General features: G+C 48.0%; 1 protein-coding gene across 2 annotated transcripts in view; it reads right to left on the bottom strand.

The window, feature by feature from the left end:
- The window catches only part of CCDC50 (coiled-coil domain containing 50), a 56,541-nt gene that overhangs the window by 22,814 nt on the left and 18,274 nt on the right, over positions 1–15,453 (bottom strand). The window contains exons 2-6 of one of the 2 annotated variants that reach the window (XM_061637628.1): positions 11,065–11,127; positions 9,862–9,991; positions 7,247–7,337; positions 6,818–6,935; positions 2,542–3,387 (exon numbers count right to left, since the gene is read on the bottom strand). In XM_061637628.1, coding sequence (XP_061493612.1) covers positions 2,542–3,387; positions 6,818–6,935; positions 7,247–7,337; positions 9,862–9,991; positions 11,065–11,127 — 1,248 coding nt within the window. The remainder of the gene's footprint in view (positions 1–2,541; positions 3,388–6,817; positions 6,936–7,246; positions 7,338–9,861; positions 9,992–11,064; positions 11,128–15,453) is intronic. The other variant, XM_061637630.1, reaches the window with a different exon arrangement.

Genomic DNA, 15,453 nt, shown 5'->3' with positions numbered 1-15,453 from the left:
GATTCTTTCTCCCAGTCTATCTTTGCAGCTCATGATGAGCCACGAAGGGCAAGGATCAAGTAGGCAGGTGGTCGGCTTTAACGTTGAAAGCACCTTGTCCACTTCCTCAGAGGGAAGAAGCTGAAACCGATCCCACGCCACCGAAGCAACACTGGTCACCTCTGGCTCACTCCCTGTATTCACAGTGTACGGAATATCGCTTTTAATACGATCGATTTTATCCGCAAAGTGTTTAGCAAACTCGTCACAGGAGACCTTATCATGTTCCCGCAGTACCGGAGCAACTGGACCGACCAGGCTCCGGACCACTTGGAACAGTCTCCTGGGACAGCACTCTGCAGATGCAATAGAGGCAGCATAAAAATCCTTCTTTGCTGCCCTTATTGCCACATGATAGGCTGCAGCAGCGGCTCTAACCAGTGTTCGATCGTCCTCAGAGCAAGATTTTCGCCACCGGTGCTCTAGCCGTCTAACCTCCCGCCTCAGACTTCGCAACCGTGGGGTAAACCACGGTGCCGTCTGAGTTCTGTTCAGGGGGAGAGGGCGTTTTGGAGCCACTCGGTTCAGCGCCCCGGTGATCGCGGTATTCCAGCCCTCCACCAGGGCCTCAGCCGAGTGGCTGTTTGCTTGCTCCAAAGTATCCCCAAGCGCATTCAAGAAACCATCTGGGTCCATCAGACGCCTGGGGCGGACCATCTTAATGGGCCCTTCAACCCCGTAGAGGGTTTGCGGCAGTGAAAGGTCTATCCTCACCAGATAGTGATCTGACCATGACAAGGGGGTGATGGAAGTATCCCCAATGATGGCTATATCAAGGGCTGGAAACCTGATCCACCCAGCAGGCCAGGGGCAAGTGTCTCACCTACCCCTCATGGGCCAAATTTGATTGGGGGGGCTACCTCACCTGTCAGTCACCTTACATCACAATGATGTCAGGGGATGATTGCCGGGGCTTCAAAGCACCGTGCAGGGCTTGTGAAGACAAGTAGGGCTGAAGCTACCGCCGAACAACTGATGGGCAGGGACTTCGAGCGTGCTTTCTGCAAGGATTGGCTGTGTGACAAGAGTTCCTCATGGGACCTTCGTAGCACAGCAGACTCAGCGCCATCTGTACCTCAGATGATATCGGCAGGAGGGCGAGGTTCAAGGAAAACCACCTCGTGGGCCAACTGGGACCTGGGCTGGGCCACCCCGAGCTATATGAAGGAGCATCCCTGTCCAGAGGCAGGGAGTCATTAAACAACAGCTGCTGCTAAGGTCCAAACAATATTGCTGCCACGTCCTACTTCTTGGAGGCCCCTCTCCAATCACTCACAAAACAGGGTGCTGGACAAGATGGGTCTTCTTATGGGATGCACTGGGAACCTAATGCCCTATGGGTTATACGGGACCTAAAATGTTCTTAGGCCTTCCTCTGTCAACCTGCTTCCCTCTCCAGGAGCAGCTGAGCTTCCACCCTAAAATCCCATCTTCATCGCCAATCATGGTAAGGAACCATGTCATCAAGGATCCATCCCAGACAATATGCCCTCCAAGAGGAAACCCCCAGGATCCCTTGCAATGCAGCACAGGATCCCAGGCTAACAGCTATGGGAGGACACAGTGGCTGCTCCAAGATCTCACTTGGATAACTGTCTCTCGTGTGTTATTTTGCTGTGGGGTGTAGCAGACTCTTGGAATCACAGTATTTCTTTTCAAGATTGTAAGTTAGTTTGGGCAGAGAAATGTGTGCTTTTGCCATTCGAAAACTGCCTGTATGTGCTTGGGTACAATATAAGTGATAAACAGCAACAGAGGAGTGCATAAAATAGCACCAAGCTACCTGGCACTAATGCTGAAAAACAGCCAGAAGTGGAGTAATTTTCAAGATAGAACGGCAGATTAAAATGTCATTGCACAACCAGGAAAGCACACAGCATGAATATGATTTTCCTAAGCATACCATTCAACGTTCGTTTGCAATCTGTTAGCATTTGGGATCCAAGAAATTTGGCATTTGGCATCAAAGCCAGGAGATTTCTTTTTCTCTGTAGGTAAAATAAGGCAGGCTGCAGCTTCCACTCTAGTTTGACACAACTGCCTTTTCTTCAAGATAAGATTGCCCCAATTTCAGCTTGGAGGGAAGCTGAACCAGGGAAGCCAAATAACAGCAGCGTCCAAAAACCCCTCAAAATGTCAAAACAATGAAAGGCTCTCAGTTGAGATTTGACAGTTTTCCAGCACATGTGAAATATGCACAACAATACTTCAATACTTACTGGGCCAAAATGAGACACTGATATTTTGTTAAAAACAACAACAGGGAGGGGGAGGGGGAGAGAGAAAGAGAACCACTCTCCAAATTTGCATTTTTAACAAATTCCTTCCAGAAGCCACATTCTTGTTTAGATAAAGCTGGGATTCTCTTTCTACCTCTAAGCGCCTCTAAACAGGAATAATTTTTCATAATTGAAGAGGAACTTTTACAGAAGACCTAGAATGAGCACGAATGCCTTCACCAGAATCAGGTGCACAATTCCCCCACCACCTACACCTCGTTACCTGGATTCTTACGGCGTCCTGTGCGCGGTTCCCAGTCCTCCCCATGATGCAAAGAGGGAGAGGCCCTCGCCCCGTCACCCACTCCTTCATACTCGCTTTCTCCATCCCTCCTGAGGCCTCGCTGGGAGGGTGCTTCTGTGTCACAGAGTCTGGGATCACAGGAAGGGGGCCTTGGTGACTGCTGGTCCTCACGGGGTGGCAGCCTCCGGCGATCTGGGCATGGCGAACAGCTGTGGCCGTATCGCCGGTCAAATCGCCTTTCCTCTGCATCAGCATTTAGGTGGGGTGGCCTCAGTGGCTTTTCTAAGCCAGGCGACTGCCTTTCCCGATGCTTACGGCGTCTGTTGCCACCATCTAAATGCGCTCCTTCGTCTTCCCGGTCCACGAAAAGAGGGGGCGGACTTTGGGGCCTCTCTCGACTTCGCGGCTGCCCTTTTCTCTGCTTTCTGCTGCTTCCGCCAGGATGTTCGGCCTCCCCATCCAGGACAAGCGAAGAGGGCCTCCAAGGTCTCTCATGGCTGGCCGGCTTCCTTTCCCTGTATTCCCAGCTCCTGTCGTTGCCTCTGTCCAGAGGTTCGTTATCCTCCATGTCCAAAGAAGGCTTTGGCGGTGGCGTCTCCTGGCCGCCCAGTTTCCTGGCCCGCCTCTCCCTCTCCTGCCTCTGGCCATCTCTGCCCTTCCTCACCTCAGAGGAGCTCCCCAAAACCTCCAAGTCAAGCCCCTCAGAGACAAGAGGGGGAGCCCGTTGATGGTCCCTTGGGTGCCGTGGCTCCCTACCGCCGCTCTTGGCTCGGTGAGGCCTAGCATGCTCAGAAGCCTGCTCCCCGGGGCTACCGCACGAGTGGTCTGGGCAACGGATGGATGAGACAAACAATGAAGATGGGTTAGTCACACACATAAATGGAAGGCCCATGCTCACGTAATGGCATGCTACTGGGGTGGGGTGGGGAGAGGGGAGAAAGGGGCAGCAACAAGAAAAGGCCAGGAGGAAGGTTAGATGTTGGACAGGGAAAGCATGCAAATGAAGTCAAAAGACAGTTGCTGCTGGTGGCTCCATGTCAGTGGGGCAGTGGAAACTGCTCCGAGTTTTAGCCTGAGCTTTCACAGAGCTTTCCAAGGTGCTTCAGGGCCACTGACATGGAGCCACAAGCCACCACTGTCTAAAGGAAAGGTGGGCATCTGAGGGCCGTGCACTTGCAAGCAAAAGCTCATGCATCATGTGAAGACTGGAAGCTCCCTTGCGCAGAGTCAGATCTTCAGTCCACCAAGCCCAATACTGTCTACTCTGACTGGCAGCAGCTTCCCAGGGTCTCAAGCAGAGAGGATCTTCCCTGCCACCTGCTCCTTTTAGCTGGAGATGTCAGGGATTGAAACTGGGGCTCCACTGCTGCGCTATGGACCCTTCCCATGGGCCAAGACAAATACCAAAAGCAAGGCTCTGGACCTTTAGACTGACATTCACTAGGGGTGGCAGAATTAGAGGGCTGCCCAATGCGTTGGAAGTAGCGCATGAAATCCAGACTCTCCTGTTATTTCTGGCATGGCTGGATCTCCATGTAAGCTCAGAACGCACCCCTACCCCCTTCAATGCTGCAGGGGCTGCCAAGATACGCAAGGAAGCAAGTGCAATTGAAATTAGTGGGATTTAACATGATCATCATCTGACTTCTCCAAATTCTGCAACCACCATCTACATGTTTTTCAAGCTGTCCTGTGCAATCAAAAAGGCCCAGTCCACTGAAGTCAACAGGGTTCCATTTTAGTGGGACTGCAGTGAACCCATTCTTGATGTACGCTGGACGCTGGAGATGGAGAAGCTATTGCCCTCTAGATGTTGCTGGGCTCCAAGGCAGAATTGCTGATGGTCAGAGGATGGTGGGAGTTGGTGGTCCAGCAACATCTGGAGGGCCACAGGTTGCCCACCCCTGCTGTGCATGCAGTCATTGCACTTGTGTCTCCCATTCATTTAAAATTAGGCTTATGGAGGGGAGCTCCCCATTAGATTCCAGTCAGCATTTGTGCATATGAGATGCAAGTCGAGCACAAGAAAAGTGGCTCTCAGCCCTTCTCTGCAACATTTAAAATACCAAAACATATTTTTATTAGAAGATCAACAATATCACACTTGAGTTCTTTGAGAACTCTCAGGTGGACACCATCTGGACCTGATGATTTGTCAGCTTTTATTCTGTCTATTAAGTCTAGAACTTAAATCTCTAGTCACTACTGTCTGCCTCAGTTCCTCAGACTCCCTTCCAGCAAACGTTTGTTCAGGCACAGGGATCTGCCCAATATCCTCTGCTGTGAAGACAGATGTAAAGAATTCATTTTGCTTCTCTGCAGTCTCCTTATCCTGCTTTAGCACACCTTTGACTCCCTTGTCACCCAAGGGTTCGACTGCCTCCCTAGATGATGTCCTGCTTTGCAAGTATTTAAAGAATTTTTTGCTGCTGGTGTTTATGTTTTTAGCAGTGTGTTCCTCAAATTCTTTTTTAGCATCTCTAATTGTCTTCCTGCATTTCTTTTGCAAGAGTTTGCATTCCTTTTCATTCTCCTCAATTGGACAAGACCTCCATTTTTTGAAGGAAGCCTTCTTGCCTCTAATAGCATCTTTGACTCTGCTCATTAACTATGCTGGCATCCTCTTTAAGGAGTGACTTCATCTGCTCCACTCGCCCCCTTCCACATGCAACAAAAGGAGACAGAAACGTTCCGCCCCCACAACAAATTACTATTCTATCAATGCATAGCGCATCGATGCACATCACCAAGCTGAAAACACAATGTCATGGTGAACCAAAAAGGGGGGGGGGTGTTGCTACAAGATTCCCCATAAGATGACAAAGCTGTGTTAGGAAATTATCTTTTTGGGGAGATGGAGGAAAAGCAGAATGTGCTTGGGTAGCTTAGATACCCCTGTTCTTAGCTCTTAGGTTGTCCTGACTCCTAGAAGCAACATCTTCCGACATATCACAGGAAGACTGCTTCAGGTCCAGGCAATCATACAGTTGGCTACTGATACAGTCAAATAGGAACTCCCGCATGCGCCTACTTTAAGACTGCATGGGGAGAGGGACCACAGTTCAGTGGTTGAGCACATGCTCACTTCAGAAAGTCACAGCCTCAGCCTCCAGCAACTCCAGTTAAAGGGATCTCCGCCTCTGCCCTGGACAAGCCAAGCCAAAAGGTGACAATATTGAGCTAAGCAGGCCAATATTATATATTGAGTCAACCCTAGCCTAACCCAGCATTGTTAGTTCACAGGGGCTTGCTTGTGCAGGAGAAATACTCGGTCCTTTTTGTTAATAAGCAGCACTGCTTTTAAGAAAAATCAGAAGCTGGGCAGTCACCCTTCATCCTCGGCTTGGAGAGGAAAACTTACCACAAACCAAAACATCAACAGGAAGCAGGGAGGGAACTCAACAAGTACCTGCTACTTTCCCAACACACATAGCAAGCTGAAGGAAGAGAGAGAGCCATGTGTCTGTGCACAGATGTGAGGGCAGGTACAAGCCAGAGAAACCACCGCCAGCAACCGCAAAGCAAATCACTGATTTGACAGTCATTGAAATCTTCAGGGTTGTGGCTCATTTGATCACAAAAGCATTTCAGAGAAGTGAAGATTCAGGAAGTTTCCACAACTCTCATTCTGAAGCAACAATCTTGCCAAAGATGACATTTGATGGGTGATCAAAAAAGCAGTTCAGCAAGCATCCTATGCAGCATCTGCCAGGCTTGCATTGCATCCCGCTCCTGTGCATCCATCCTCCTCGAATGAGAATTCATTTCTGGTCACACCAGCACCATCCGTAACCTCTAGTGCTTCCCCAGACCAAAGAGAGCCAATGCCCACCATGACCAAACAGTAGAGTCAGCATCAAAGACTGCTTCCCATCACAGTTGCACCCACCACAACAGCAAGGTCATGAACATGGCCCACCTCCCACCTCCAGAGCATCAGCCTCAACTGACAACCTGATACACACCCGAGCTGTGCTGTTAAATGTGAAACTCAGTTCAGAAAGTGGGAATGCTCCAATAGGGCTGAAACCCAGCAGGGCGAATGCCAGATCTACATGCCCACCAAGTTTAATAGGGAGTTCAGAGCTGCTGAAAACAACTCCGACCCCAACACTCTGGCGCCCAAGCGCTCTTGTGATCATGAGCACAATATTAAGCCTCCTGGATTGACAGCCCAGGGCCGTCCATCTATGATGCGTGAGGCGAGGGGAGCAAAACCACGCAACTGCACCATTTTCTAGTTGCTTCCGCTTACGTCTGCTTTCTGGATAGCAACCCTCTTCGTAAGCACCGTGCCGCAAAGGCTCTGGGGGAGGTTTCTTCCGCCTCTTTTCCTCCTGAAGCTCTTTCTGCTGCAGAATTCGAGCGATGTCCTAAAGGAAGGGAGGAAATCACAAAGAACGAAGGAGTCATTCACCAAGCTTCCCAAGAGCGCCCCAACATCCCCTCCCATTTTTATGTGCTGGTTCCTAGGTGGCAGCACAACAGCCTGGAGGCTTTCCTAGTATCATTGCACTGCCCCCTCCCTGCAACCGGAAAAGCTGCATCTTGTTCTTTGGGACATGTTCCTGACAAGCTTGCTTTTGACATGCATGGCTGCAAGTCAAAATCAAACTGTTTAAAAAAGAAAACATTTGGCACAAGATAAAGCCCCTTCCTCGCCGCCCAGAACATTCAGGCTTACCTCATCGTCCTCTTCCTGCCGCCGCCGCTGTTCAGCTTCAATGACCAGCTTGACTTGAATTTCCTGAGCTATCTCACAGTCCTGCCACTCTCTGAAAGATACAAAGGTGAGGGGGGGGGGGCGGGAGAGAGGAAAAGGTTAGCAGGGGATATGTGGGAAGGAGATAGATATGCCTTTGGGGCCATATTACAAAGGTGGCCTTTAAAAGAGGACTCTGGCAACACCTTTCCAAAGAAGCCAGGTAGGCAGTTAGTCTTTCCCAACCATCGTCAGAGATCCTTTTTTCAAGTGGAGATGCCTGAGGAAGGGTCTTTAATTAATATGGCCTGAGGTCTGACACCAATTAAAGTCACTGGGGTGAAAGGAACATCCAAAGCCCTGGAGGGTCTAAATGGCATCACAACAGGGTGGAAAACTCTCATTTACCAGCTACTTTATGCTGACACAACAGTTAAGATAAGGAGGTGCTAATGTCTCTCCAGTATTTGGGATTTTTTTAGTTTATATTCCCCAGAAGATTCTGAATTGAAGGAGACAGTGTGGAGAGGTTATCTGGGGTCTTTGAGACCCCATGGGGATTAACAGCGGGGTCATTACAAACCTTTCTGATAACATCTGTGTACAGTTATACCCAGTAGCATAGTGGCAAATTCACAAATGCAGGGTCCCTTCACAATAGTCACAGCCATGCCCCCATTTAAGATTACAGAATAATCTGGCCAAGCTTGAATACTGCTTTCTGCTTCCCTAGAACTGTCCCCATTTGACTGTCCTTTCCCACTGCCAGAAAGGTGATGTAGGTGGGATGTTATCATCGGGATTCACTGTCTCTTCTGCAGTTACAGAATTCTCACTCTCCACAACTTGGCTTTAGGAACTAATAGGAACTCCTTTCATACTGACTCCTCCAATCAGCAGGAAACAACAAGGAAAAAAGTTAAAAGACTCTTCCAAGCGGCTAACACACTCCCTTTCATGCTGATTGGCTCACAGGGCACTGGAGACATAGGGATGCTGCTGGGACATGGCTGCCCAAAATGCAAGTGGTTTAAGACCCCCTGAGACCCTGTACGACTACACACCTGGTTATACCTCTGCACTATACACAATAATACAACTTTTTCCTTTTTCTTGTTCACACAAGATTGGAATCCTTGCCAAATGCATCTCAAGGGTTTCCTTTTAAAACCTAAAATTAAACTGGGATCCACAGTGTAGCCTCTAAATATTTCATGCACACACACCTGTATCTGATTACTAATTAATCCCACAAGCACACACATGTGGGGACGTTAGGATTACACATGCAATATTTCTCAAATGGATCCAGAAGCAGGATCTGAGGTTTCTGACCTGGTACCCAAACCCTGCTCTTGAAAAGCTACATAGGCAATCAGTTCTCCTGAAGCTGGGTGTTCCATAAGAAGCTGCCTAATGCAGAGTCAGACTGCTGGTCCACCCAGCTCAGTATTGTCTACACTGACTGCAAGCAACTCTCCAGGGCTTCAGGGAAGAAATCTCTCCCAAGCCCTACCTGGAGATGCTGCCAGGGACTGAACTCGTGGATGCTCTACCACGCAGCCAGGGCCCTTCCCGCCTGCGGAATTGCTCCTCTGCTGCCATCTGGACAACATTCACTGCCAGCCTCTCCTCTGCTTTGTGCTCATCCCACCCCCACCTCCACAGGAGTGAGCCCCATGAGTGCTGCTCCTTGCCTTCTTGATGTTACGCAAGGGCTATGCAACAGTAGCATATACACTGAAAAAATGAAATGGACTGCCTTCACGTTGATCCCAACTTATGGCTGCCCTACGAACAGGGTGTTCATGGTAAGCGGTATTCAGAGGGGGTTTACCATTGCCTCCCTCTGAGGCTGAGAGGCAGTGACTGGCCCAAGGTCACCCAGGGAGCTGCATGGCTGTGTGGGGATTCCAACCCTGGTCTCCCAGGTCCTAGTCCAACACTCTAACCACTACACCACACTGGCTCTCAGCATATACTTTACTTTCAGGATATTTTAAAAGCAACACCCTCAACCGTCTAAACAGCAAAATGTAAAGCCAGAAGAGATTCACAGGAGAAGCGAAATGGTCTGTGCCAGGAGGTTCCCGAACGGCGGTCTGTGGACCACCACCACGGTCCGCCAGCTTCACTCAGGAGTTCCGTGACACGTCCACATTAAACGTTCATATTGATTTTTAATTTGTATTTTTATTGTTCCTTTTATTTCTTAAATGACATTTTATTGAATTACAATTTGAATTCTATGGAACGCAAATTGTAATACAATAAAAATGCAATGTAAGAAATAAAAGCAGCAATAGAAACGTAATTAAAACTCATACAGCCTCTAGCACAGGGCATGACAATTGCTGCAACAGGCAGAAAAATCCTTAAATGGCCCACGAAGACCCTCAGCAATTTTCAAGTACTCCATGACAGAAAAAATTGGGGGAACCATTGGCCCATGTAGCTCAGCCTTCCCCAACCTGGTGCCCTCCAGATGTTTTCGACGACAACTCCCATCAGCCCCCAGCTAGCTTGAGCGGGGACTACTTGATTCTTGAGAGGCAGTGCGTAGAGACAGACTGACCACTGACAGTCTGCACACTCACATGTCTTTGTGTCGCTCCTGGATGCGGGTTCGCGCCTTGCGGTCTTCCTCCTCTTGCAGCTGCTTGGCCATCTGCAAGTCATATTGCACCAAACGGTTGCGCTGGACATTTGTTGCTAAGTGGTGCTCAACTGCAAGGGGAGACGTACAATTAGGCGGAGGGTCTGGAAGGATTAAAATGCCCTCTTGGCTGAACACCAAGAGGGATCCATCTAGGAAGGAAGGAAGGAAGGAAGGGAGGGAGGAAGGGAGGGAGGGAGGGAGGGAGGGAGGGAGGAAGGAAAGGCCACTATCTAAGTTCTTGGGCTGCCATTTTTGTTTAAAAGCATTTTCAAATATGGTTATTATTACATTTATATCATACTTTTTCCTCCAAGGAGCTCTCCCATAAGGTTGCATCACGTAAGTTCTATTGAGAGTAGACCCACTGACATTAATGAACCTAAGTGGGTCAGGCCCATTAATTTCAATAGGTCTACTCCAAGTATGGCGAATCTGGGACACAATCCATGACATCTGAAAGTACAAGAACACACATATAACCGCAGCCAAGGAATCTGCTGTTCACCTGGAGGGTTGAGTGTGAACTGCCTGCAAGCCAGCACTGGAGGGGCAAACTGTACCTGCCCCACTTTCAGAGTTCTGGGCAGCTCAACATTGGTGTCGTTGTGCTTCCATGTGTTAGTATAACACTTATGACATTTGCTATGCAGGCCCAGACTTCCCTCTTCTAGTGTCACAGGAGAGCTGTGCATAGTACCAGGTTCAGAGTTCGGTTTCCTGAGCATTTTAGCTTTCTTTAAAAAAAACAACCAGCCAATTTCTAGCTGGTCTTGATGTAAAGCTGGTTGTGTTCATCTCTTTGAAGCCTCTGGCCAGCCCTTGCCAACTCGATGTCCTCCAGATGCCACCGTATCATTTGCAACAAAGCTGGGGCAGATGGAAGTTGTAGCCCCCCCAAAACCCTGGAAGAGGACCCTGTTGGGAAAGGTTGATTTAGGCACACTGCTAAGATCCTTTTATCCTACCAAGCATTCAGTACTGTTTGATGATATTTCCCCACGCACAAGCATATCTTAATCTACTCTTATTGAACGATAACATTTTAAGGAATTATTTCAACACAAAATTAAGAAAAACTGTGCAAATTTGCACAAAGCCTATCAACTGCAGACTCCCACTTGGTTTGCCTGGTGAGACTTACTTTCCTGTTCTTGCAGGCTGTGAGCCAATGTGTGATCCTCCAGGACAGCAAAATCTCGGCATACTGTAAGGGAAAAGAAGAGACAGAAAAAGAGGAGTGCGTTAGGAGGAGGGAGTGAAAACTATCTGACCGAGGCCAGGAGTATCACTCCAGAGCCCACAACATCTTCCACCAACCCAAAAACGGAGAACCTCCACCACTTCCTTACAATGCAGAAATCTCCACTTCCCACAAACCTTTCAAGGAAGTCCCAAAGCAGAACATGCAGAACAACCTCGAGGGGTGGAAGGCAAAAGCCGATTGTTTTATTATGTCAACACATTGGACAAACGCGTACCAAGTTCCACTTCATGCACATTTTGAATAAAGTTCAGCTCTTTCAGAAAAACAAAATCCAGCAGTGGCTAAAAGGGATAGACAAGATTTGCCACCTGTGGCTCCTTCTAGGGGGAAGGGTAGGATATACATCTAATAAACAAATAAATGAATCAATAAGGATCACCAGGATTTCGATACTGAATTATAAAATGCTGCCCCTTGAAACAAATCATTGAAGTGAAGGTTAGACTTCTGCACAGTCTCTCCTCTACCCCCTCAGAATGATGCAACACTGAACATTTTGTACATCTCTTCCAATTCTGCTGGATTTATTTTGGGCTGAGCATTTGAGCTTTGGCATGGGTGTGGCTGGGTTTGTGTTCAGGGGTGCTTCTTAATTCTTCTCTCTCTAAGAACGGTGCTGCAGAGAGCGAAGTGAGGATGTGAGCAGTGGGAACTGACAGGAGGAGCCTTCAATGCTGTTTCAAGGCACTGTGTGGCGAATCAGGCAGTCAGCGGCTACGAGTCACAATGGCAACATTTGACCTCCAGCAGCAGTCTGGGGATCACCAGAGGGAGTTGGCTGCTGTCACGCTCATGTTTGGCTTGTAGCCTTCTCATCTGGGCATCTGGACGGCCACTCAAAACAGGATGCTGGACTAGGAAGGCCTTTGGCTTGATCCAGCTACAAGGCTCTTATATTCACTAGTAAAATGGCCTTCACCAACCTAGTGCCTTCCAGGTGCTCTGGACTGAAGCTCCCATCAGCCCCGGCCAGCATGGCCAGTGGCCAAGGGTGATGGGAGCTACAGCCTAAACCACCTGGAGGGTGCAGGGATGGGAAAGGCTGAGCTACTACAACTAGGGGTGTAGTCATCCAGGGTCTCAGACCCCTTACTTTTTTGGGAGACAGGCCCCAGCAGGATCCCTATGTCTCCAGCATCCTAGGAGCCAATAAGCATGAAAGGGGAGTGTGCTGGCCACTGAAGAGAGTCTTTTGACATACTTCCTTGTCTTTTCCTGCTTATTGGAGCCAATCAGAATGAAAGGAGATGAGTCAACCACTGAGAAGACTCTTCTCAATAGCTAACACACTCCCCTTTCATGCCAATTAGCTCTTACGGACCTCTGTTGTTCTGCGAGAAAGCGTTAATGAGCATAGAGAAGCAGAAAGCAGTATTTAAACTTGGCCATATTATTCTATAATCTTAGAAGGTTGCATAATTTTAGTAGAGGTGTGGCTGTTACTATCATGAAGGAACCCTGCACTTCTGAATTTGCCTGACTACAACTTTCTAAGAAGCCCACACGATAGGCTACCACTTTCCTAGCTTAGAAAGAGTTGAAAAAACAACACAGACACAAAACTAGTCTCCTGCCCTCAGAACAGTACTATGTTTTGCTCAATGTGGCGGTCACACACGGCAGCCATCGGCCCACTGCAGTGACTCCTCCACATCTCAATTCATCAGCCTTTAGCCTCCCCAAAGCCAGGATATTATTTGCAACTGGAAGCTACCATGGACCAAGAAGCAGCTCAAATGTGACACCTTCCAGGATTCTGTGGAGGCCGATGTACCTGGAGACTATTGGGTATGCAAGAAAATGATAACAAACCTGAGTCCGGTCCAGCCTGGAGTTGGGGTTAAACCCCATCTCCTCCTGAGCACACTAGGCAAGATTCTCTCCTAGCCCTACCTAGAGCGGCCGGGGATTGATCTTGGGACCTTCTGCATGCAAACCAGATGCTCCGCCACTGAGCGAAGGCATTTCCTCATCGAATCAGCCACTCACTCAGTTGCCTGCGGCAAAGGGAGAATCTCCTCCAGGAATCAAGTGGAGAAGAGCGATGAAAGTGGAAGGGCAAAATGGTTAAACCCACAATTGGTCGTCTAAAGGAGAAACAATCATAATCAAACGACTCCGCTGCTGGGGAAGGAACAAGAAAGCTGAAGGCTGAGGCCTCTTCCTGGCCCCATCGAAGCATCAGCTGCCCAGAGATTTGCAAAGCAAAGATTTTGAAGCTGAGCAAAGGATGGGGCCAGAAAGAGCCTTGTCTTTGCTCAAGGAAGCATCAAGGCCAAATTCTTGCTGCCCAAAGGAGCATATTTGACCACAGACACAGCTTTGCTGGGTACAGCTGGCTCATTTGGGTCTGTGCTGGGACAGCTCTGCTTTGGCTCCTGTCGAGCTACTGACAGGACGTCAGATTCCTGGCATCTGGCAAAAGTCCATTTTGGTGCAATAACAGAAGCTGCAGCTCACTTTGACCTCACAGTTGCTGCCTGCGGAGGAGCCTAGCAAAGGTAGCTACAAGAGTGAATGAAACAAAGATGCTAGTCCATAGGGTGGGTGGGTGCATCAGATACATCCCTCTACCCCCTCAACAGTGTGATCCTTATCCACACCTCTGACACTCCTCATCTGAAGCAACTACCACCCAACCATACACACAATCACTAAAATGGGCTACATGAACAGCTAAAGGTGAGATACGACACAAGGTTGGCATACTTTGTACCCTGGCCTTTGACACCAGAGGCGTACATCTTTAAGACCCACCCTATTTTGTGGTTTTTTTGTTGTTATGTGCCTTCAAGTCGATTACAACTTATGGCGACCCTATGAATCAGTGACCTCCAAGGGCATCTGTCATGAACCACCCTGTTCAGATCTTGTAAGTTCAGGTCTGTGGCTTCCTTTATGGAATCAATCCATCTCTTGTTTGGCCTTCCTCTTTTTCTACTCCCTTCTGTTTTTCCCAGCATTATTGTCTTTTCTAGTGGATCAGGTCTTATGATGTGTCCAAAGTACCTCAGTTTCATCATTTTAGCTTCTAGTGACAGTTCTGGTTTAATTTGTTCTAACACCCAATTATTTGTCTTTTTCACAGTCCATGGTATCTGCAAAGATCTCCTCCAACACCACATTTCAAATGAGTGGATTTTTCTGTTATCCGCCTTTTTCACTGTCCAACTTTCACATTCATACATAGTGATCGGGAATACCATGGTCTGAATGATCCTGACTTTGGTGTTCAGTGATACATCTTTGCGTTTGAGGACCTTTTCTACTTTTCTCATAGCTGCCCTCCCCAGTCCTAGCCTTCTTCTGATCTCTTGACTATTGTCTCCATTTTGGTTAATGACTGTGCCGAGGTATTGATAATCCTTGACAAGTTCAATGTCCTCATTGTCAACTGCCAACTGCTGTATTTTAAAATTGTTGTAACCTGCTCCTGGGACCTTTGTGAAGAGCAGGTAATTAATAATAGTAATAATAATAATAATAATAATAATGAACTATTTAATTTTGAAACATTTATATGCTGCCTTTCTGAATAAAAATTCCTCCAAGCGAGCTTACATATTGAACAATAGGACTACATCAGCTGTAACAGAATGAAATAGCACACACACCCTGGTCAAAAACCCCAAACAATTCAAATAAAGTCTATAATAAAACAACAATTTTTTATTATAGAGTTCATAAAAAGATCAGCAGAACCCCACAGTTGAATGAAGTTGCCTTATCTAAAAAAAACCTGAAACAGAAAGGTTTTCACAGGTTTAAGGAAAGACTGGAGTGTGGCAGACCTCTTGATGTCAACAAGTAAGGCGTTACAGAGGTGTGGGGCCAACACAGAAAAAGGCCTGTCTCACTGACTTGGGTGGTAGGCAAACAAGGCAGGCCTCTGTCACAACTCTTAAGAAAGCAGGCCAGCCAACACAACCACTGCCTCAGACAAATCACCTCATGGTCTCCAAGACTAACCAATGTGCCAGGTTCAGGTAGCACAGAGGTATTCTGGGCAAGCACTCCAGAATAATCTATTGTTTCTGGAGCCTGTCCCATGTGCTTGGCATTATATAACCCAATAAAGTCATAGCAAACTCATTCTCCAAGCACCAAAAATGGGCACAAAGGCATTATCTATGCAGGCAAAAGGTATCAGGGAAACCCAAAGGTTTGCAGAAGTACAGGTTTATTTTAGGGAAAGCAACCCCTAAACAGCTCAACAAGGACAGAGCACACTCAGAGGGATGGAATGGAAAAGCAGGAGGCAGGAGG

This window comes from Rhineura floridana, chromosome 7, assembly GCF_030035675.1.
Source record: "Rhineura floridana isolate rRhiFlo1 chromosome 7, rRhiFlo1.hap2, whole genome shotgun sequence".
Taxonomy (NCBI): domain Eukaryota; kingdom Metazoa; phylum Chordata; class Lepidosauria; order Squamata; family Rhineuridae; genus Rhineura; species Rhineura floridana.
This window is presented reverse-complemented; position numbering and strand designations above follow the sequence as displayed.